The sequence below is a fragment of the Chelonia mydas genome, chromosome 8 (genome assembly GCF_015237465.2).
Source record: "Chelonia mydas isolate rCheMyd1 chromosome 8, rCheMyd1.pri.v2, whole genome shotgun sequence".
Classification (NCBI taxonomy): Eukaryota; Metazoa; Chordata; order Testudines; family Cheloniidae; genus Chelonia; species Chelonia mydas.
Genome location: NC_057854.1, coordinates 37640207 through 37663532, shown reverse-complemented (window position 1 = coordinate 37663532; position 23326 = coordinate 37640207). Strand labels below are relative to the sequence as shown.

General features: G+C 48.9%; 1 protein-coding gene and 1 pseudogene across 37 annotated transcripts in view; both read right to left on the bottom strand.

Annotated features, from left to right (window-relative positions):
- Positions 1-8369: 8369 nt before the first annotated feature.
- LOC102931528 (protocadherin gamma-C5) overlaps positions 8370-23326 on the bottom strand; it is a 361684-nt gene continuing 346727 nt past the window's right edge. For all 37 annotated transcript variants that reach the window (XM_043552918.1, XM_043552919.1, XM_037907129.2 and 34 more), the window contains 2 exons: positions 20700-20788; positions 8370-11242 (listed from right to left, as the gene is read on the bottom strand). In XM_043552918.1, the coding sequence (XP_043408853.1) occupies positions 11016-11242; positions 20700-20788 (316 nt within the window). In that variant the 3' untranslated portion in view covers positions 8370-11015. The remainder of the gene's footprint in view (positions 11243-20699; positions 20789-23326) is intronic.
- The window catches only part of LOC102936717, a 274924-nt pseudogene continuing 272325 nt past the window's right edge, over positions 20728-23326 (bottom strand).

Here is a 23326-nt window from a genome sequence, read left to right as displayed (position 1 = left end):
AATAGTCCAGTAGTTGGAGCCCTCAGCCAGATTCCAATGCCCTCTGTCTAATGTAGAGTAGGGACTTGACCCCAGGCCTCCCACAAGAATTCACTAACCACCGACCTAGGGGGTATGCTGGGGCAGAGCTTTCTCTATCTCTCACAGGGGTAACCATGTTAGTCTGTATCCACAAAAACAAGGAGGAGTCCTGTGGCACCTTAAAGACTAACAGATTTATTTGGGCATAAGATTGTGTGGGCAAAACCCCCACTTCTTCTCTATCTCTATTGTTGAAGGTGCTTGATAAAAATACTTAAATACTCCTTGGCAGGGATTTGGGTCCCAGGGGAGTGTCCTGGCCACTGGGTTATGCCCTGGATTCCTCTTGTGCACTCTCCCGGACCCAATGAACATTGAAGTATTTTATACAAAGTTGAACAGCTTCTTCAGGAGAGTTGGAGACACACTGAATCCTGGATACGCCTTGGCCTGCTGGTTATGGCGCTAACCACTGAGCTATTGGGTATAAGGGATGACACCACCTGTTTTTCCGAGAAAGGACAGAACCCTTCCCCCCATCTGGGCTCAAGGGGCTGGCCCCCGTGCAGCCTGGCTGGTGGATCTTAAAGGAATTCCCCTTTCTTTCAGTAGCTCCGGGTGGGTAGGGGGTGCTCGGGTCCTGGCAGACAAAAGCATCTTTGATCTAAATTGCACTGGCGCGCAGTGGAAATGGCCTGTTTTTCAGCAGTTGGTGGGTGAGTTTAGCCGAGGGCTGTCACGAGTTTGCTGCCTCCCATGGCAGAGGCTGCGGGATGATCCCATCAGGAAAGTATGGACGCCCGGTGCTCCCGGCCAGACACGCGCTCTGCGTTTTTCTTTTCAAAGAGAAATGTAAGAGCAGCCTCTCTGCGCTCCCCTCCCCGGTTGCCGCTGGCACCCCCGGGGTCTCTCTTTCTGTACATGTCCCCCCGCCTCCTGCAAGCACAGAGAGCCATTCAGAGTGGATGCGCTCCGCCCATCCCCCCTTTTCTGCATGGAGACAGAGACCGTTGCTGCCTTCAGGGATTGCGGCATCCCCATGGTTAATTCATGGCAGCTGCGCTCGCAGCTCCCCACGTGAGATGCAGGTAAGCCCATGATCCGGAGCCTCATGTCTCAAACCCAAGTGCCGCCAGCCGAGCGCGAATGGAACCCTGATCTTCCCCTCCCCCGTTTGCTTTTCCTGTCACAGCCGGAGCGTTTTTTTTTCAGAATCTCCCTTTTCTGCACCGCCTCCACAGAGCCTCGCCTGCGCCTTAGGTCTGCAGCCGGCTGCTGAAATGTTCTCTCCGCAGGAATCCCAGGAACAAGCGTTGCCCTATGGACCTAGTGCCCACATGTCCTGCTCAGCTGTTCCCCAAGGGTCCTGCTCTGTTCTGCTCTCCTGCGATCCCTGCCCTGCACGCGCACACTCACACTTCCACAAAAACACAAATTCCAACCAACAGAGACAGCCCCATTCTTGGCTCTGCTGCGGGGGAGGGGAGGCGATAGCCCTGTCTCAGAGATGCCCACGTTTTTCTAGGCAGTCATTGGCACTGGAGAATGGAAGATTTTGTTGCTATGACAACGATGGTTTAAAAGCGAGAAGTGGAGAGAAATCTTTTCGCCACAAACAGCCCCTCTCAGGGAGACAGTCTGGGCTCGGAACAAAGGTTCCAGAAATACTCGCTGGAGGGCTTCCAGCTCCCCTCCCAGTCACACATAGCTCGGCCCGGCAGCCACAGCCCATCGCACACGAAATATGTATTACTCGGAGTTCTCTGGGGTGCACAGTAATTATGCTTCTCTCAGACTCATGCCAGCAGCCTTTTAATGAGGCCGAAATAACCCTTTGAGCGGCAGACCCGCCTCCCACGCACAGTCCGGATGCCCTCTGGCAAAGGAGAGGCGCCAGGGTACTGAGCTGAGCTGTCACGCCCCGGCCCAGCTGTGATCCCGGGGAGCAATCAGGCATGTGGCCCTGTTGCCGAGGCCTGGGTTTTCTCACTCGGAATGTGCGGAAATGTGAAGCTGTGTATCCAAGAGACACCTCGGAATAGCAACGCCGGCAAACCGCAGCTTCCCGAACGAGGTCACCTCGCCCCTGCAAGCTCCAAGGCAGCGTGATATATCTGACTGTTTTTCTAACACTTCCCTTCTCCTCTTCCGCACTATCTGATTAAACCATGAGCTCAGCCTTTCTTCAGCACCTTGTCCTCTGCCTGGAGACAAGGGACGCAGCAGCCTGCGCTCATTCGTCCTCATGTTTTTCCTGCTCCCTCTTCCAACCCCTGCCACCTCTGCTTACTGTCCTACATTCCCTCCCGGTCTGTCTCAGCCGCAGCCAAAGCTGGTGATGTGTTTTCCTTTTGCTGCCTTTGTGGTCATGATAATTATCCGGCAATAAGCTTCTCTGAGTCACACGATGTTTTTCCTTTCCTGGCTCTTTTGCGTAGCGTCCCAGGCAGAAGGCGCAGAGCCCTGTTTTACTTGTGTCACGGAATATGGGGGAGTCCGGGGCCTGCACCCCTCTTCCTGGGATTCACTGTGATTCTCAGTCAGCCAGTAAAAGTGAAAGTTTATTGGACAACAGGCACACAATCTAAAACAGAGCTTGTGGGTACAACCAGGACCCCTCAGTCAAGTCCTTCTGGGGGGCAGGAAGCTGAGACCCCAGCCCTGGGGTTCCCTGCGTTCCACCACCCAGCACCAAACTGAAAACTAATCCCCCCCTAGCAGGCTCTCTCTTGCAGCCTCTGTCCACATTCCCAGGCAGAGGTATTACCTCCCCCTCCCCCTCCTGGCTCAGGTTACAGACTCTCAGGTCTCCCATTCCCAGTGAAGCTCCCCTGCCACATCCCCAGGTCAACACTCCCCCCTCCCTGCTGCGTCACAACTTGGGCTGCTAAAGGCACTAGACCAAGAAGAGCGAAGTGTGAGGTGTCAGACAACAATAGTTTTGACGGGGAAGGCAAAAGCGGTGGCCCTAAAATATAGTTTGAAGGGTTGCATGATCCTAGGAGCAGTTGCCAGACGGGATGATTTACAGCCCTCAGCAGCGCCTCAACCCTCCACCCCTGAAATCAGACGTCTACCCGGTATGTGCCATCGGTCCAGGCAGGTTACTGGATGGCTCGCTGACGATGTTCTACACCATAAGTTCTGGCTGCTGTTCCTAAAGACCCCCCAGAACCCCGTTCCTAAAATAGCAGGCCTTCCTGCTTGTCCTGGGCCAACAACCCCGTGCCTGCCAAGCCAGACCTGGCTGCAGTTCGGGGGTCTCTATAGTGTGCCAAGATTTGGAGAGCGACAGGGGTTGTGGAAGTGTAAGCTTTGATGATGTCTGTGTAGCTTGTTCCTAACGCACCCACCCCCTGCGTGGAGATCTGCCACCGCTGGCTGACTCCAGCTGCGGGAAGGCTGAGCTCCTGAACAATTAAATAAGATGTCATTAGTCAGCGCAGCACTGCCGGGATCGATAGGAAATGATGCAGATTAAACGGCAGGAGATTTTTAAACGGGACTTAAAGGGACTGGAGGCGAGGGGCGCATTCAAGGCTGGTCAATGGAGTGAACCAGTATCGACGTTCCATTTACTGCCTAGGCCCCGGGGAGCCGCACGAGAGGCAGGCAGCCGCAGCGAGCCCAGTGGGAGCGTGAAACGGGGAGGGGCTGCGGGCTCGTCTCACAGCATCTGGGAGACCAAATGGCGGCAAAAGGCCTCGTCCAGCCGCTGACGGAATTCAGCGAGGAGAAAAGACCCCCCCCAGGGACTCCAGACACCAGCCTGCTGAGTCCCCACGTCAGACTGCCCGTTGCCCCACAGACACGTGACAGGCCAGGAGACCATAGCTGGACTCCGTTGAAGTGGGGGGGGGGGGGGCGGGTTGTGCGGAGAGACAAAATTGCAGCGTGCAGGAGACGGAAAATGTCCCCGTTCCTCTAAACTCTCGGGGCTCTGGCTGGCCACAATCAGCTCCCTTGACCTTTAGCTGGGAGAAGCCAGTCCCCCCGCGTCAGTGCGATTTAGAGCTCGTTATGGAGCAACCGCAAATCTGAGGCCAAAGCAGAGCGAGAGGGCAGGGCCATGGCGCAGAGGAGCTATACAGGCGCAGCCGGGGAGAGAAGTCGGGGGTGGGCGACCCGTATAAACGGCTAAGGAAAGAAACCAGGGAGATCAGCTGAGGACAAACCGAACCTGCGCCTTCCGGCTTTAAGTTGTAGCACCATCGGCATTTCGCAACAGCTTACACCATTCCTGCTGTGGCTGGGCAGAGTCAGAGCCAGGGCAGCCACGACACAATGCCGGCAATGACCGTCGCCATCGGCCACTCCCACCAGCCCGGTGTCCAGCGAGCCCAGCGCGCTGAGTACAAACCAGGATTCCTGAGCGCAGAGGGACAGGCGCACTCAGACACAGGAAAGGGGCTGCCAGCCGGGGCAAGACGGCGCACTTCAGATAGCAGAAGAGAAAGAGCCTGACATTTCTTGGGGGCTTCCTTTCTCCCCCCAGCTAGCCCGTCAGAGACTGTCCCCCCGTGGCCAGGCCAGGCCCTAATTCGGGGAGCTCTCCCTCCAGCTCGGGGATAGGCTGTGAAAGGAGCCAGCCACCCAGGGGTGCTAACAGCCCATCCCACCCAGACGTTCTCGGAGGGTTTATGAGCTAGGGTGTAGCAACTGGGGCAATTGGCTGGGGCCCCAAGCTACAGGGGCGCGACGGCGCTCGGTGCTTCAGAAATGTAGGAGCCGGAAGGGGAGGCGGGGCGGGAGGCCCCCCTCTTAGTTTCTGCTGGCGGAGGGGGGTCTAATGCCGGCCCTGATCGCCTGTGAAATGTCCCTGGTGTGTTCTGGAGTTAGACACTGTTACAGTCAGTGCCTTAGGGGCACAGGTGTGGGTGGGGTCCTGTGCTCCTCACGTTACCTTTATTTCACCTACTGTGCCTTTGAGGCCAGGCACGTGGGGGCTTTGGTCCAGAGCCTCACAGGCACTTAGGCTCTTACAGGGCAATGAAATAAATGGGAATTAGGTTCCCACATACTTTTGAGGATCTGGGTCTTTCAGCTTGAGCCCAACCCTACCTTCTCCACCGCCCCCGCAGGTTTATCTGTGGCAGGGAAGGGTCTTCTGGGGACCGGCGCCCTTTTTAATGGTTACTGCCCCCGTAAGCCTGGCACCAGCTCATTGCTGTGCCTCTGAGTTTAAATGGCCGCCACGGCGCAGACTCGCCTCTGACATTAATTCTGCTCTCGCTCAGCCATGAGTTATCGACCGAGTCCTCCGGTCCCTGTAGCCCAGCCGCACTCACTCGCCTCTGTGCTTCAGGCTGGCGCCTGTGAGCAGCCGGAGCTTTGAGGCTCAGGTTCCCCTCCCCCAGCCTCGGCTTCGCTGCGCACATCTGCAGCGAGCGACTCCGCTCTAGCGCCCCGGCTGCCCTAAGCGCTGCGGCCTAATCCGGGCCCTGGGCGCCCCCTCACACGCAGCCCCCGGCAGGCTGCAGCAGCAGCCCCCTCCCATGCACCTGCTCCCGCGCGTTCAGCCTGCCCGGACACAGCGGTGGCACAAGGTCAGGGCCGAAGGACTCTTTCCTTGGACCCAAATGACGGGCTCACTCCGCGAGGGGTCCTGCTGCGGGGGTCCCCCCCCTCCCCGGCCTGTGCTGCAGCCAGGTACAGCTGGTGTCAAGGCCCCTGCGCCTTAGGGACAGAGGCGGGGAACAGCTGCACCTGAGCACGCACGACTCTACCTCTCCGAAGGGCGCGTCCCAGGCTGTCACCCAGCTAAAGCCGAGTGTTCCCAGCCGGCCCAGTTAGTGAGGAGCCCTGGGGGTGTGGGGGGGGGGGGGGGGGGCTTGTAACAGCACCTAGCCGTGATGGGGCGGGCGGTGGGGGGCGACAGAACTCTGTCATTCATGTGGAGGGGCCGAGGGAAAACAGCATCCTGCCAGTAATGGGGGAGAGGGGAGGGTAAGTCCTGTCAGTGATGGGGGAGGGGGAGTGCTGGGCTCCGCCACTGATGGGGGCGGGGAGAATAGCAGGGTGTCGGTGACTGGGGGCAGGGGGCTCAGTGGGTCCTGTGACTGATGGGGCGCACTGGGCCCCTCTGTGATTGGAGGCGGGGAGAAGAGACCCCTGTTAGTGGTGGAGGAAGGGGAGAGACAAGCACCCTGCCAGTGAGAGGGGAGGGAGAGCATTGGGGCCTGTCAGAGATGGGGAAAAGTGAGCACTGGGTCCTTCATTAACCGGGGAGGGGGAGGGCTGAGTCCTGTCAGTGATGAGTGAGGGGGAGAGAAAATCACCCTGTGACTGAGAGGGGGAATGGATGGGGATGGTTGGGTCCTTTCGGTGATGGGGGAGGGGGGAGAGAAAAGTACCCCATGACAGATGAGGAAGGGGAAGGCTGAGCCATGTCATGTCACTGATGAGGGGTGGGGGAGAAAAGCCCCCTGACAGTGATGGGGGTGGTGGGCAGAGGATGCTTTCAAGGATGGGTATGGGGAGGAGGGAGTACAGCTCCCTGCTAGTGATAGGGGATGGGGAGCACTGACGCCTGTCAGAGAGGGCAGAAAGGGAGTGCAGGGTCTTTCATTAACAGAGTAGGGGAGTGCTGAGCCCTCTCCATGTTGGGGGAGCAGAAGTGTAGGGCTCTGTCAGTGATGGGGGGAGAACAGCACCCCATCAATGATGGAGGAGGGGGAAGGCTGGCCTTTGCCAATGATGCGGGAGAGGGAGAGGAAAGCACCTTGTGACTGATGAGGATGGGGAGGCCTGGGCCCTGTAACTAATGCGGGAGGGGGAGCGCTGACCCCTGTCAGAGATGGAGTAAGGTGAGTGCTGGCTGCTGGGTCTTTCATTACCTGGGGAGGGGAGCACTGAGCCCTCTCAATGTTGGGGGAGGAGGAGCATTGGGTTCTGTCAGTGATGCGGGAGGGGTAGAACAGCACCCTGTCAGTGGTGGGGAGCACTAGGCCCTGTCACTGATGTGGGGTGTTGTGGTGGGACAACATTGGGGCCTGTCAGTGATGATTGAGGGGGGTGCTGAGCCTTGTCACTGACAGGTTGAGGTGGTGATGGAGGGCTGATGGGGATTGGAGTGTTGGGGTGCTGCACCGTGTCAGTGATGGGGGAGGGGAGGGGGGATGTTGGTCCTGTCACTGATGGGGGAGTGGGCTGGGGGAATGCTGGGCTCTGTCAGTGATGGGGGAAGGGAGTGGGGGATGTTGGGCCCTGTCAGTGATGTGAATAGGGATGGTGGAGGAATGCTGGGTCATGTCACTGACGGGGGAGGGGGCTGGGGGAATGCTGGGTCCTGTCACTGAATGGGGAGGGGGCTGGGGGAATGCTGGGCTTGGGGAGTGGGGGAATGCTGGGCTCTGTCAGTGACGGGGGAGGGGAGTGGGGGATGTTGGGCCCTGTCACTGATGTGGATGGGGTGGTGGGCGAATGCTTGGCCCTGTCAGTGACGGGAGAGGGTTGGTGGAATAGCACTGGGCCTTTTCACTGCTGGTGGTAGAGGTGGTGGGGTAGCAATGGGCGCTGTCACGGATGACTATGGGGTTGGTGCGGGAGCACTGGGCCCTGTCAGAATGATTGGAGAGGTGGGGACAGAAAACAGGGACATTTCTCTTCTAATCTCTCAATTCCCTGGCCTTAAAACATAAGCAATTTCCCATCTGTGGAATGTATGTGCCCATACTCCTCTCCACTGCCAGCTCTATGGCACACTCTCTCTTCTCCACAAGCCTGCAGAGACTTCTGTGTGGGCTCTGCTACTTAACCCCAAACAGGAGCAAGCGTATGCAGATTGAGGGCTTGTCTACACTGGCACTTTACAGTGCTGCAACTTTCTCGCTCAGGGGTGTGAAAAAACACTCCTCTGAGGGCAGCAAAGCACCAGTGTAGACAGTGTACCAGCGCTGGGAGGTGTGCTTCCAGCACTGGGAGCTATGCCCCTTGTGGAGGTGGTTTTTTTAGAGAGCTGGGAGAGCTCTCTCCCGGCGCTCTGCCGCGACTACACAGCCACATTGCCAGTGTGGACTAGCCCTAAGTTTGCAGTACTTAGAATGCTGTTACTCCCTTCATGCCATGGATTCCCCTCAGGGGGCTGCCTGCATCCTTCCTAGCCATGCTATGCCAGGGGCCACGGGCCAGGAGACCAAGCACCGGTGCTCAAGGGATAATTCACTGTTTTCGCTACATTACACGGGAATAAACCCTGCAGCATGAGCCTTTGTATCACTTTCTGAAGGTTGAATGATAATTTACTATACCTATGCTAGTCACCTAAGTCTGCAGCCTAGACACAGCAGTCACATAGAAAGCCATGCAGACAGGCAGACAGACTCTCTCAGGAACAACTTTACAATCAGTTCAGAAGAAACCATTTTATTATTTTTTCCCAAAGAAAAAAAGCAATATAAATATTAGAGTATAAAACTTGCGTGTAGCACATTGAACATTGGTCTATATGGATATAAGAGGATATAAGCATTTATATAATATATAAGTATAATTCAATATTAGACACATTGAAAGGACGAGTGTGTTTCATTTCACATACACTTAGAGCACAGATCACACAGAAAGAAGATAAAGAGAAATTGAAAATACTGATGTCCACAAGTTATTTACTGAGATAAAAGTAACACACCACTAGTACAAAACACTCTCTACACTAACTCAGATTGCTGATTAAAAGGAAATATAAACACTACAATTCATCTACAGTACTTCTAGAAGGGTCACATAATAACTACATTAGTCTGTATAAGCCTTACTAACTGTGTAAACTGTTTCTAGTGCAGCCACCGCAGAGGGTGACTGGGATCAGTACAAAAATCATACACAGACAAGTTCTTCGCATAGACAAGTCCTGTTTCTCTAGACACAAGGAGATAGCAATTGGCTAACGAGGCATCAGTTAGTGCACAATGCTCTGGTGAATACTGCCGGACGCTGTGCTGCGTCAGGCCAGGCAAGCACCCTGGCTGCTTGGAGAAAGTTTAATCTGAGTGATCATAGAAGGCTGGATCTTCTCAGATGAGTTATTCATTAGAAATTAAAACAATCCTGGCATAGCTATCCCTGTATCTTTGCCTTTGCCTTCCCAGGTCTGTTCCACTTACTTTGATATAGGAAGCTGGCCCAGTGTAAAGGGCATCTCCCTTCTCTAGCTAAAGAGGGGCTTAAGGGTTCAATACAGCCTTCCTCACTGACTAGGTGCTTGTGGAGACTCGATGCCAAGCTGACTTGATGCTAAGGGCACACTGCACGCTCTCTCTTTGCTGTGTCTGGACCAACAGTGAGCAGAGTACATAGTTACAAAGGGCACATAGTGGAGAGACCCTACTTCCTGACAATCCTATTCTATCAATGTGGTAAAAATCCCAATACCAGTGGTACCAAAAACAAGGCAAAGTCTTGTCCATATTTCTGACTAAATCCAGTGGATTTTGAGTCACATCTAATTGCTTGTGTACAGCTACAGTTTGGACTGGAATGAGTGTGTGTTCCGGCAGTATCCTTCCTCTTGGTCACCTGACTGACCTTGGCCCTCCTGTGAGCATCTCCAGAGCAGCTCTCAGGCCCACTGGCTTTGCAGTCAGTGGCATGTGCTCAGCTCCAGTTCTTGGGTCCCTTATTTGTGAGTATGGTCCCTTGGTCCCATCAAATCAACTGTCAGTTACTGAGTATCCAGTTCTGAAGGCTAATGAACAAAGGCTGTCCTTGGCTGCTCTGCATAGACATGGAATGTGCAAATCTCATCACTGCTCTTGGCCAGAGCAATGACTCTTTATAACACATTGTGCCACTTATTACTGAACCCCACTCCCAGAGAGACACTGCTTGGCCGGCACTGAGACTCACTTATCTCACAGTGTATTTACACCATGCTGTACATGCATGCAATGATGACTTCCCTAGATCTGGTAGAGTTAGCTGTCCTACTGTAGATGTGAGGTGAGTATTTTGCATGCAGTTCAATGTGCAGAAATGTGAAGCATTCAGTCTCTATTCCATACAAATAGATCAGAGTTTATTCTCTGATAATATCATTCCTTGCTTAGCTAAGCCTTTCATTGCTTTAAGGAGCTGCAGCTCCTTGTTCTCACAGCAGGGGACTTAGACTTTCTTAACTTTAGTTCCAGGAAAACATTAACTGTACATATAAATATTTACTGCAAAGAATTGAGGAGATGAATTTGTTCTTTAGAGGCCTCTAAATCAATATGGACAGGTTTTGTATAGCTCAATAATGCTAGTGGCATGCTCTGCACTTAGATCTTTTCCACTGCAGATTGAATGCATTCCCTGTCTCTCAGACATCATGATTTTTGTTTCATATTTCAGGCCATCACTGGTCACACTTAAAAAAAATTAATGTTTAAAATGCATCTTAGCCTTATTCCCATCGGCTCATGCAGTGTAAACACTTATTTCTTTTAGGACAACAGGTAAACAGGAACTGAAGCACTCCCTACCAACTTCGTAACTAGGAATCCATTTCAAGGTTCCTCAGGGTCAGATTCACTAATGGAAAGTTAAATATCAAAATCTGGAACATGGGTTCTAATTTGGGGAACTTTTTCTTTTTGAAAATGATCTAAAGTATATAAATAAAAAAAAATCCATGTTACAATTATTTACACTGGGCAAAGCCAAGAACAAGCCTCATGGCTTTCTTGGACCATTCTGGAGCAAACCAAATCCAAAGACATGTTTAAAAGATTTTACATCATTGCACATTAAATTACCCAAGTGATAGTATAAAATATGAGTTAGTATTAACAGGGCACTTGTTTTTTTTGTTTTGTTTTGTTTCGTTTCCAATTATTTTTCATCATGAGGACTAATAGTAGGAGCCCCTACTCCTAGCTCTGATGATGACATACATTCGTAGTGTTTCCTGCTTTTTCATCACAAAATTCACATTCATCCTCTATCCTAGGCTGTGATTTGGGGGAGTGCTGGAGGGGTCTGCCCTGTAGGTCTAAGCTGCTGATGGTCTGCCAATTCTACTTCTTCTCCTTCTTCCCAGACTTCTTCTTGTTTCCACCTGAAGAGCCTGAGCTCTTCCCATCTCGTTTACCTGAGGAGTTGGAGAGGGTGGCAGTGCTGCCGGGGATGTACACATTTTGCCTGTAGTCAGGGACGTGCTGCAGTGTGAACTGAGGGCCATACCTGGTGCTGAGGCCCATAGTGCCGGCTCCTCCTCCCAGAGTAGAGTTCCCATCAGCTGCTTCTGCATAGGGCACAGGAGGGAAGACCATTAATATCTACACGGGTAAAATTTCAACTTATTATTAATTATTCCTATTACAGTAGAGCCTTCAGGCATCAACCAAGATTAGGGCCTTTTGTGCCAGGTGCTCCACAGACATATAGTGAGAAACAGTCCCTGTCCCAAAGAGCTTGCAATCTACACAGACAAGCAAGACAATGTCACACGGGAGTCAGTGGGAGAGTCAGGCAGTGAAGCCAGATCTCCTGAGTGCTAGTCCAGAGCTTCAGTCACAAGATCATCCTTAGATTGTGCAAAACTGTAATGTTTCATAAAAGGATGAAGGAGCAGATCTGTTCAAAGGCTCTTGGCACAAAGGGGGTGATTACAACATGGGAACAGAATGGGAACACAAATGAATTACTACTGATGAGCCACTACACTGACAGTAAAATGAGTTTCTTTGGCTAAACAGAGGTAACTTTCTAAACCAAAATATCAGAGCCTTCTATTACAGAAAGATAACTATTTATCAGAGCAGCACAAGACTTGCTGTGGCATGGGTGTCAGGAATAGAGCACAGAAGGCATATGGGGCAGCAGCAGCACCAGTAGTGCATATCTAAGAATGGGGAGCAGGGCACAGGGCCAGGGAGGTGGGAAAGCAAGAGAACTCCTACCAACAGTTAAAATCCTTACTTCTCCGACTCCAAAAAATCACTCTCAAAAGAGAGGAGGCAGGGGCAGGTCAGTTCCTGTAGTTGCAACAGTTATTTGGTGCTCCATGATTAAATGGGGAGTGCAGCATCTGATCATCCCAACCCTGTTTCTGTTCAGGACACGTTGCTGCTAGTAATGGTGCTGTCATTTACATGTTCAGGACAGTGCACTAGGAAGGTGATGGAAAGAAATCCTATGGGCTTATCTGATCTTATTGCTGAACTCTTAGGTTTGGTACTCCTACCATTTGCCAGTCTGGTATTGGCACCTCAGTCTTTGCTGCCTGGCTGCTCTAGACCCATCACTAGCTAGCCTCAAGGGGCTAACATAGTCACACTTTGATCTCTGCCTGACAATTTCAATACCTTTCACCTTGGTATACACCTGCCACCTAATATTCAAAATACTTTCCTTCCATCCAGAGAAACCAAAGCATTATAAAGGTATTTAAACCAACTACTCAAGCCATAACTATTATGCACTAAGAAAATTCCATCACTGGGTAATGTCATATGTAGCAGTTCTTTCTAACCACTTTAACCCTGGCCCCAGTATTGCTGTAGCATGGGTCTAATTTGGAGAGTAAAATATGTGGGGTAATAGGAAATTCCTATAATGCAGCAGTACTGAGTGATCTGGGGGAGTTGAGCATAATGTGATAAATACAGCTGCAGTAGCTTCTGTCATGGTTCTGTGCTGCAATTCTAAGCTGGGGAGCAGAGCATAGGAGGGAGGTAGATAAGTAGAAGGTTCCTGTAGTGCTGATATTACAGGAGCAAAGCAGGGCACTCCTCTCATGCTGTAATGCTGACTTGAAGAGAATGCAGGAGAGAGACATGGAAGGGGGAAAAGGGGGAAGAACTTCTGTAATGCAGGCTGCGATTCACACAGCATAGAGAGGACTTGGGCAAGCCGGGAATTCGTGTAATAGTTCAAGGAGTGGCTAATTCACAAGAGTCACCATGCGCATGGACACTGAAGTTACCTATCAGAAGTGATCTAGATCAGAGGTTCTCAAAAAGTGGCCCATGGACCATCATTTGTTTGTGGAATCCTTTCTGATTAGCCATGGAAAATTCTGAGATCCATGCACTGGGGGACTGGGTATTTAGGGGGAAAGTTTTTTTCTAACAAAACAGTCTGCAGAATGAAAAAGATGGGTAATCACTGATGCTGGTGACTCCAATGCCCCATGGAGAAGAATTCTGTTAGCTCAAGAACACCTTGGAGCAGTAAGGCAATCTGTACCCTTGCACTATCTCAGTCTTCCCCCTAGCTCAGGAATCACATGCAAGATGGACATACTTTATCAGTTTTGGGGTGAGAAACCTCCTAGGGATAGAATCAGCACAGCCACACCACTTCCCTGACTCTCTCCTGATTACTGCTGAAGTCACTGGGTTAATAATGGGTCTACTATCATCCAACCCAGTAGTATTAGGTGCTTATCCTTAAATAAATCATGCATGGGAACTACTGACCTTGCATTCAATAGCATATATCTGATCTGGAGACTAGAGATCAGTGGGGGTGATAGAGCAAGACTGAGCACTATATGATTGTCCTGCCCAGAATTTTACCCTCATTGTTCTCCTTTCTTCTTTAATCTTTCTTTCAAATTGTATTTTTAATCTTCCTTTAATTTAAAATATTTGCCTTGCTTTTTTAAAAAAAATTGCGCAAATGATCTGTGTTCTGCTACTGAAGACGATCAGCTGGTGATGGAGACCTTAATGCTGGCACCCAGCCAGCTCCTAATTGTGGATTCCCTGCTCCCCTGTAATACAGTACCATAACAATGGGACATATTTGCACTGAACCAAATAGGGTCTTGTTTGTAGCATTCTAAACAATAGGTTTTCTTGTTGATTTTTAGAAGTAAAAGGAGAAGAGGCTTGAGGTGTCAGAGGAACACAGTGTAAGGGCCCAAGGGACAGTGCACAAGAACTGCTAGTGGAAGCTCACAGGGCTTTGTAAAGTACAAAACCGTGCTGCAGGGAAATGCCATTTTGGACTCTGGAGTGAAATTGGTCAGGCTCTCTAGCGGTTTACGATTTCCCAGCTGGCTTATATAGTCTTGGGATACTTGGCTATATTTCTCTTTAGAACTGATTCCTGAAATTGGGTAGGATTGCTTTTAAGAGTCTATATAGGGGCAGGGAGCATATACATTTTAATTATATTTATTGCTAATCCACAAAGCTAACTGTTTATTCCTTAAAAGCAGCAAAGAGTCCTGTGGCACCTTATAGACTAACAGACGTATTGGAGCATAAGCTTTTGTGGGTGAATACCCACTTCTTCAGACGCATACATGTATTCACCCACGAAAGCTTATGCATGTATTCACCCACGAAAACTTATGCTCCAATACGTCCGTTAGTCTATAAGGTACCACAGGACTCTCTGCTGCTTTTACAGATCCAGACTAACATGGCTACCCCTCTGATACTATTTATTGCTTGGTTTTATAGTTCACCCCATGGAGAGTGTTTAAACATCTTCTGCCTTCTCATTGTTTTAAAATGTACCCAGAGACCTGTAATTGTTAATCTCAACAACAATTAATACACTAGTTCAGTGTTTCCCAAACTTGGGATGCTGCTTGTTCAGGGAAAGCCCCTGGTGGGCTGGGCCAGTTTGTTTACCTGCTGTGTCCGCAGGTTCGGCTGATCACAGCTCCCACTGGCTGCGGTTCGCTGTGCCCAGCCAATGGGGGCTGTGGGAAGCAGCGAACCGCAGCCCCCATTGGCCGGGCACAGTGAACCGCGGCCAGTGGGAGCCGCGATTGGCCGAACCTGCGGACGCAGCAGGTAAACAAACTGGCCCAGCCCGCCAGGGGCTTTCCCTGAACAAGTGGCATCCCAAGTTTGGGAAACACTGCACTAGTTCATTAACATATCCTTCAGGGTGCTTCAAAGTGTGCATGGGTGAACTAAACACTTTAGACATGTTCTCGGATTTGACTGCAGATGAGATAACTGCGTGCAGTTTGATTCTCATTTCATTCCACGGTGAGGGTGGGGGATTTTCTCTGTGCTGATTCACTTCATTTCATCTGGAGACAGACTGGCTGTGGGAGGGGGCTTTGCAGTTTTAAGTACTGTATGTTTTTTCTGTATCACTTTAAATTGAGCATTCACTGAGGACACAGCAATCTGTCTCCTCAGTCATCAAGTCATTGCTAGTGACCTACCAACCCACTTCTGTGTCATAATGTTACTAAGAGAAATCACCCCAGCTGCCTGTTGAAAATGCACAGTATGGCAGGCTGGGGGGACTGAGGGGGGGTGGGAGGGGCTGTAATCAGGCTGCAGAACAGGTTTCCTAGTTGAAATAAACATCAGGAGTCAGCACGGTTTCCAGTGAGGAAAGTATCTGTGAAGTTCACTGGCTGCCTGAGGAGCCAGTTTGCCCAGTCTAAGGCCTTGTCTAGCCTGCCACTTTACAGCACTGCAACCGTCTCACTCAGGGGTGTGAAAAAACACCCTCCTGAGCACTGCAAGTTTCAGCGCTATAAAGCGGCAGTGTAGACAGTGCACCAGTGCTGGAAGCTGTGCTCCCAGCATTGGCAGCTACTCACCTCGTGAGGGTGGTTTTTAGCTCTCCCAGTGCTGGTGCCGTGACTGCACAGCCACGTTAAAGTGCTTGGTGCTAGTGAAGACATACCCTAAGAATCACCGATGAGCTCAATGTGCTGTTTTTAGTTAACACGAAATTACAGGTGAAGAGCAAGACAACAGATATGTTTAATTCAGCACTAAGATGCTTTTCTGCAAGCAGGGTTTCAACGCCTATTGGCTAGTAACTAGTCTTAAAGTCATTTATCAATACTAATTCAAGCTTGCTGCAGGTCTGAATAACTTTGTACAGAGACATACATAATAGGCTGTCTATATAGCTTCAACAATGAGGAGCCTTGTGGCACCTTAGAGACTAACAAATTTATTTGGGCCCAGATAAATTTGTTAGTCTTTAAGGTGCCACAAGGACTCCTCATTGTTTTTGCTGATACAGACTAACACAGCTACTACTCTGAAACCTATATAGCTTCAGATTCCCTGACACTCCTGTAAGGTAACCTCCCTTTATACTGCCACTTATGGTAAATTGTCTGGAGGCTCTTATGGTCAAAGTAAGATGAGGAAAATAAATTAAACTATCCAGGATCTTAGATTAGACAAAAATAACCAACTCATGTCTCTGTTTCTTTTACAAACTGAGTTCATCTCTGGCTCAGATAACAAGCTTTGGGAGGCTTATCACTTGAGCACTTGAGACTGCGGCTGCTGTTGGGGCTTTCAGTAAACCAAATATAGAGACCTTTATTTAACAATGTATAGTGCAGCATAGAAAGCCATGCCTTGGCTTGCAGACAGGTGGTGTCTGAAAATCCAGGCAGGACTATCCTGTGCTTTATTTCACTCACTTTTTCTACCACCACAATCAAACCAGCTTTTTCTTCCTCTACACATTGCATTGTATCAATTTAGATTTTATCCACAACATTTTAAGGGGAGGTTTCAGAGTAGCAGCCCTGTTAATCTGTATTCGCAAAAAGAACAGGAGTACTTGTGGCACCTTAGAGACTAACAAATTTATTTGAGCATAAGCTTTTGTGAGCTACAGCTTACTTCATCGGATGCTGTAGCTCATGAAAGCTTATGCTCAAATAAATTTGTTCGTCTCTAAAGTGCCGCAAGTACTCCTGTTCTTTTTAAAGGAAGAGTTCCTAGAATTAGATGCCATCATGTGTCTAGCATTTAGTCCCTGATTTAAAAATGATCTTGGGTATTCCTCAGTCTGCAAAGGGTAAATCGCTTCAGACTCTCAGAAGCCCTGACTTTTCTAACTGCTGAAGAGCTTTAGGCCCTTCAGACTGGGTGTATAAATGGAAGCATTTCAACTGGCTAGCAAAGCTCAGGTGTCACAGCACCAGGGGGCAGGGACTGATGGTTGGATTAGTCTTCCCCTCCCTGCCCTCACCCCTACCTAAACCTCCATATGCTGGGGAGAGAAAATACAAAAAGAAGGCATGAAATCTCTGAGGTGCTGTTATCATAGGCACTGACACCGTGGGTGCTCTGGGGCTGGAGCAAAAAAATAGTGGGTGCTCAGCATCCACCAGCAGCCCTATGATCAGCTCCTCCCCCACCCTCCCAGCCCTCCCACCCACCACGATCAGCTGTTCAGCAGTGTGCGGAAGGTGCTGTGGGGGAGGCGGAGGACTGGGGGCAGGAAGAGGCAGGGGGTGTGGGTGGGCGAGGGATTGGGAGGAGGTGGGGCAGGGGTGGAGCAGGTGCAGGAAGCGGTCGGAGAGGGACAGGGCGGGAAGAAGTGGGACGGGGGTTTGGGGGAAAGTGTGGAGTGGGGGGGGGATCTGGGGAGAGCAGGGGTCAAGCACCCTCTGGGAACTGGGGAAGTCAGCGCCTCTGGCTCTTATTGTCAGAAAAGAGATTATAAAAATGGCACCTTCTTCCTCAACAGTGAGTTAGATCTGCTGCCTTTACTGACGGAAGGTGGTGTTTATACCCTGCCCTCAGGACAGCCCTGCAGAACCCACACAGCTAGGGAGAGTAAGCTGGTGACTAGTCTGCTTCCCTGTCATCAGCAGAATCGGCGGCAAGATGAAAATCATCATGTGGTGCTCCCGTTAGGAGTTAATGATTAACAGAACTGACATGGTCAAAACGCTACTGGACATTGATTTGTCGATCTCCCAGTATGATTAGCAAAGTGGCCAAATGAAAGGAGAAGACGCAATACCATTGTTACTGAATTTAACTGAGTTCCAATTGATGAAACTTTGGACAGGATTGCTGCCTGTCCCAGGGAGAAACCCATGGAAAGGGAGCAGGGGGGAAAGAGAACTCCAGGAGGCAGACCTTGCAGGTTCCTGAGCAGCCTCCCTTCAAGAAAAGAGAGGCGTTTGGGAGCTGTAGAGTTTGCAGAGAGTGAGGTCTCCCAACCTGAAGTCCTGAGGATTCATGGGGAAGGGAACCCAGAACCATAAAGACAGGAGCCATGCTCCAGGGATAGCTTCACCTTTGCACAGCTGGGCTGCAATGGAATGACTTCACCCCTGGAAGCTGGGTCTCCCTGCAGCTGGGTCTCCCTGCAGCTGCTCACTGGCAGCCTTGAACAGGATCCAGACAGTCAATGCCGCTGGTAACTGTATTAACTCCCAAACAGATTGGATCTGCAGGGCATGGTGCTGGAGAGCACAGCCAGTCTCCTGTTCTGTCTCCTCACACTCAGTGGAGGGGCATCTGTGATATCCCAGGCTGAAACAGGGGAAATGGTGCAGCAGTGGTATCACTGTCCCCCTTCTGGCTTGAATGTAAGTGGCTCTTGCATGGGCATGCGGCAAATGGGAGGTGCAAGAAACCTTTCCCCCATCCAGCCCAGCACCTAAGCATATGAAGAGTGATGTTGAAGTCAATGACACTATTAATGTGTTTAAGGATCAGCACATGGTTGTGCACTGTGCCGAACTGGATCAATATGGGGGCTGTGCAAGAGCCACTCACAAGAGCAGTCCTGGTCTCTCTCCACTCTGGTGAGAACAGAGACCACTGGCTTCTGTTCCCCATCCTCCCACAGCAAGATACAGAAAACACAGCGCGGAGGATTGGGGGGGAGACAGTCACGGCCCTCTGACCATCTTCCATTCTGCAGAGTGGAGATGACTCATCAGGGAGAGCAATTTGTTACAGTCTAATGGACTGAACAGATTTCACATATCCCCAGGAGCATAGAAAAACCCTGCAGAGGGGCATCACATCAGGGCAGGGCATCACCAATCTGGGCAGTGGCAAAAAATGCCATGACTTATCACGTGGGTAGGGAAGAGTTTTGCTAGAGTAAGGGTCCCTTCCTCACAGGTAAGTGTAAACTGATGAATAATTTAGAAAGAACCCATTCAGCTTTTAGATCCCAGGGATTGCTGGGCAGGCAAGTAGAAAAATAATCATGTTATTTGTAAAGTGAGGACATGTTAGCTGGAGTCATGGAGAAATGATAAACATATGGCCACCGTGGCTATTTTTACAGAGTCCATTTACAGAGTAGAACCACATTTTCACATTGTTTCTATTCTTAAAAATATATATATAAAAGAAAACACTCTAATGTCCAAGACCTTCATCTCCTTAACTGGCTGTGGCAGCTGTTTGCTTGGGCTACTCAGAGTCTACAGAGAGGCTTTCAGGGTGACAAAGTTCAGGCTAAAGCAGCTCTCCAAAGAAGAAATACCAATTTTGAAATCCTCACTCCAGACTTTTTTTCTGCCAAGAGCAGAGAGAAAACATCCTAAGCATTTTTGTCAGTGTTTTATGGCTATGCTGTTTTTTCTATCTTTAAAATTTAGAGGGAATAGACTTAAAGGTATTTATAAGCAAAGACTCTATGTAAAACAGCTAGCTTCTTTATCTTGAATTCTGTATTCTAATGACTTGTCTATTATGATTCATTAACAAAAGTGCGCCAGGATCACAGAGCTACAAACACTCTTCTGTATTTGCTGTCACTCTCACATAACAATAGATGGTAAAAGTTAAAAAAAAAAACTACCCACAAACCACAATCATAATAATTGCAAAGAAAGTATTTTAAAGTTGAGATATTCAGTTATGCCTCAGCCCTCTCTTTTGCTGTCAGCACTAAAAATGTGTCTGCATTTTGCTACCAAAAATGAGCTAGCAGCTAGAATAATTCTTGGCTGTGTGGGTACAACCTGGTCATTAAAGATCTACCAACTAATATTTGTGATCACAGTTTTTCATGGATGTAAAATTGCCCCTGTAAAAAAGGAGTTCTCTTGTTTAAAAATCTGGCCCTTTGTTCCAAAACCAAAAAATGTCTCTTTTCTGCTACTGACACGTTATTCCTTCCCTCGTATGTGAGAATGGGACAGAGGGGGACAGATTATCCCACATCTGTCTACTGCACCTTCCTCTGAATCATCTGGTGCTGGTCACTGCTGGAGACAGGATACTGGAGTAGATGGACCTTGGGATCCAGTACAGCAAATCCTATGTTTCCAATACTATGTTTCCATGTTCTGTCCACAGCCAAGTCTCCCAACTTGCTCCATTTCTCAAATTCACCCTCACATGTACTGGTGTATCAGATCAGACATTGCATATTTGTTTTATTTTGGGATCAGACTTTCTATACAATTACACATATACATTTTAAAAAACCGAGAGAGACACTCCAAATACAGGTTCTTCTATTCTATATCACCATATTATGAGCCAGATACCACTCTCTCAAGAATGCAGATGCTGGAGATTCTCAACCTTTACCCTCCTGCCTTACTACACAACAGAATGACTATCTCACATCAACCACAAACATGTTGTTAATTCGCCATTCATATCCTATTCATATCCTAACCTATTCATATAATGGGTGCTGAAACTAAGGGGGTGTGTGTGTGGCGGGGGTGGGAGGTGCTGCTGCTGCTGCTTGAAGTGGTTTCCATCATATGCAGGGTTTACAGTTTGATCCAATGGCTCTCAGCACCCCCACTGTACAGATTGTTCCAGCGCCCCTGTTCATGTCTCTTTTGCATAGTAATACAAGTACCAATGGTATTCTGATGGTATTTGCTTAAGAAGTACTTTAGGAAGCCACATCATCCCTGCCAGTTGCTCTGAACCACTGATAATATTAAAATCCTGTCTAATTACATGCACTTTAAATGTTACAGCATTACAAATGATGCAATTATCTTGTGCTTAAAGGAAACTGACCATTTGCTGATGCCAAGATCATGGCTTGAAGCATTTCCGTATCAAACTGGTTGTTTGGCCAAGCTCCACCTTCTTCTCCATTCTGAGAGCTAAGGAGAAGAAAATAAACAAAGAGTTACCAAAGGCTCAGCAGAAAGGTTGGGATTCTGTCAGATATTGCCTGTAGAAGTACCATGCTCTGTAAAGAAAGTTAATGCTATTGATTATTATAAGGTCACACCTGCTCTCGACAGTGTCCACAGCGCCTCTCCCCTGCTCATCTCCCCAGGACACAGCTGGCTCTAGCCCTCAGTGCCCAGCATCTGTCCCCGACTCCACAGCTGGCTTTAGCCTTTAGTATTACAATGCAATATGGTATTTTTATATTAATATAAAGCATATCCAAAATTTATGAAATACACAGCTTTGAAAATCTAAAATTACTGTTTCAGAGTAGCAGCCGTGTTAGTCTGTATTCGCAAAAAGAAAAGGAGTACTTGTGGCACCTTAGAGACTAACCAATTTATTTGCGCATAAGCTTTTGTGAGCTACATTTTCCACTTTTATGCATCCGATGAAGTGAGCTGTAGCTCACGAAAGCTTATGCTCAAATAAATTGGTTAGTCTCTAAGGTGCCACAAGTACTCCTTTTCTTTTTGTAAAATTACTGTGTTTTCATTGCTGAAAAACACTGGCTCTCCTGATAAGGAGAAGAGATCTGACACCGCTCAGGGGAGTGCTCTTACCTCTGGACTACAAGAGGGAGTCTCATTCTTTCTCTGGTCCAATTAATATTTAATTACAGTGGAGTAACTTCAGCGGGAAAAACTGAGGAGACCCAAACCAGAATATCCCATAGTTTCAGCACTCACCTGAGTGGTAACAGGTGTCTGGTCAAATCTCTTACTTATCATGCAGAGGGAGGACTTGAAGCAGTGGTCTACGTTCCCCAGGAGAGTATCCTAACTACTGGGCTAACGATGGGGTGACCAGATGCCCCAATATTTGGGGCTTTGTCTTATATAGGCACCTATTACCCCCATCCTCATCCCAATTTTTCACTCTTGCCATCTCGTCACCCTAGCTAAAGATCAGAAGGGAGGTCCAGCTCTCTCTCCTTGATGTTTTATGTGGACTTAGGCAGACTCTCAGCACCCCTATCAGATCAGGCCCTGCATATGGGTTAGGTGGAGGAGGGCCTGCAACATTATCTGATTCAAATATGACCATATAGATCATTGTTGCAACCACTGTTATGTATTTGCAGCAAATATTGTACAAAGGTAGTCAAGTGAGGTGTCTATGGAAAGGTTATGATTTGCTGCTTGTGGTTATGCTATCTGTATGCATGTATCATTTTTGTATTTGAAGTTGTAAGTTGTAAGTATTGGCCCTATACTTGGATTTCAAATGTTTGCTCCTAGGGTAACGCCCACAAGTTAACGCCCAGCACATCTTGGAGGGACTGTTCAAAATAAGTGGCTCATCAAGAACATTTAACTAACAATGGACCATGGGAGATGCCCATCTACACCTAATGGAATGTCCTGCTGTGATTAGGCAAAATGTATGGACATGGGACTTGCCCATGTGACTCCAAACTCCATCTTGTTGCTGTAATTTTCCACAGTAAGAACAATGGGATACCCTCCACATGGCAAAAGCTATAAAAGGCCCTGGAAACACCTCCATTTGGTCTTCAATCCTGCTTCTTACTTCTGGAGGAACCTTGCTACAAACAAGCTCTGAACAAAGGACTGAATGACCCATCCAAGCTGTGGATGTACTCCAGAGACTTGACTTAAGCCAGAAGTTTATTACATCACTGCTACAAGCCTGAACCAAAAACTTTGCCATTACTGTATGTAATTCATTCCTTTAACCATTTTTAACTCTCATCTTTCTTTCTTTCTTTCTTCCTTTCTTTTTCAACCTTTAGATTTTAGATATTAAAGGATTGGCACCAGCATGATTTTTGGTAAGATCTACATTATATATTGACCTGGGTGTGTGGCTGGTCCTTTGGGATCAGAAGAACCTATTATTTGATGAGACTGGTTGTAAAGAACCACTCATCTCTGAATCCAGTGTTTTAGGTGGTGATATAAGAACTAGAATGCCTGAGGAAACTGCCTTTATGTTTTCTTGTTAGCCAGTGTGGTGAAACAGGAGTTTCCTTTTGTGGCTGGTTTGGTATATCTTATAAAAGAATAACCACCAGTTTTGGGTTGTGTTTGCCCAATTTCTCAGCAGTTCATCCTGAATTTGGCATCCTCAGTTGTGACCCACTAAGGCTCGGTTACAGGGCCTATCCCCAGATTCATGGATTGCACTGTGCTATAGGTGGGAAATAGGCGCCTGGATGTCCAGAGTGAGGAAGCACTGTGCATGCACCGAGGCAGAAATATAGGTGCCTAGGTACCACAAAAACTTAGGCACTGAGTGAGTTTGGGCGCTTACAGTTTAGACAGCAGCCACACAGGTGCTTGGTGGATCTCAGTGTCACCTAAAAGTGGGACTTAGGTGTCTAAAGTCTGGAGTTCGGTGCCTGAGCACGTTTGTGAATCTGGGCCTAGGTGCCTAACTCACATGGCACCCCCAGGCACCTATCTGCATCTTTAAGTGCCTAAATGCCTTTAAAAATTTGG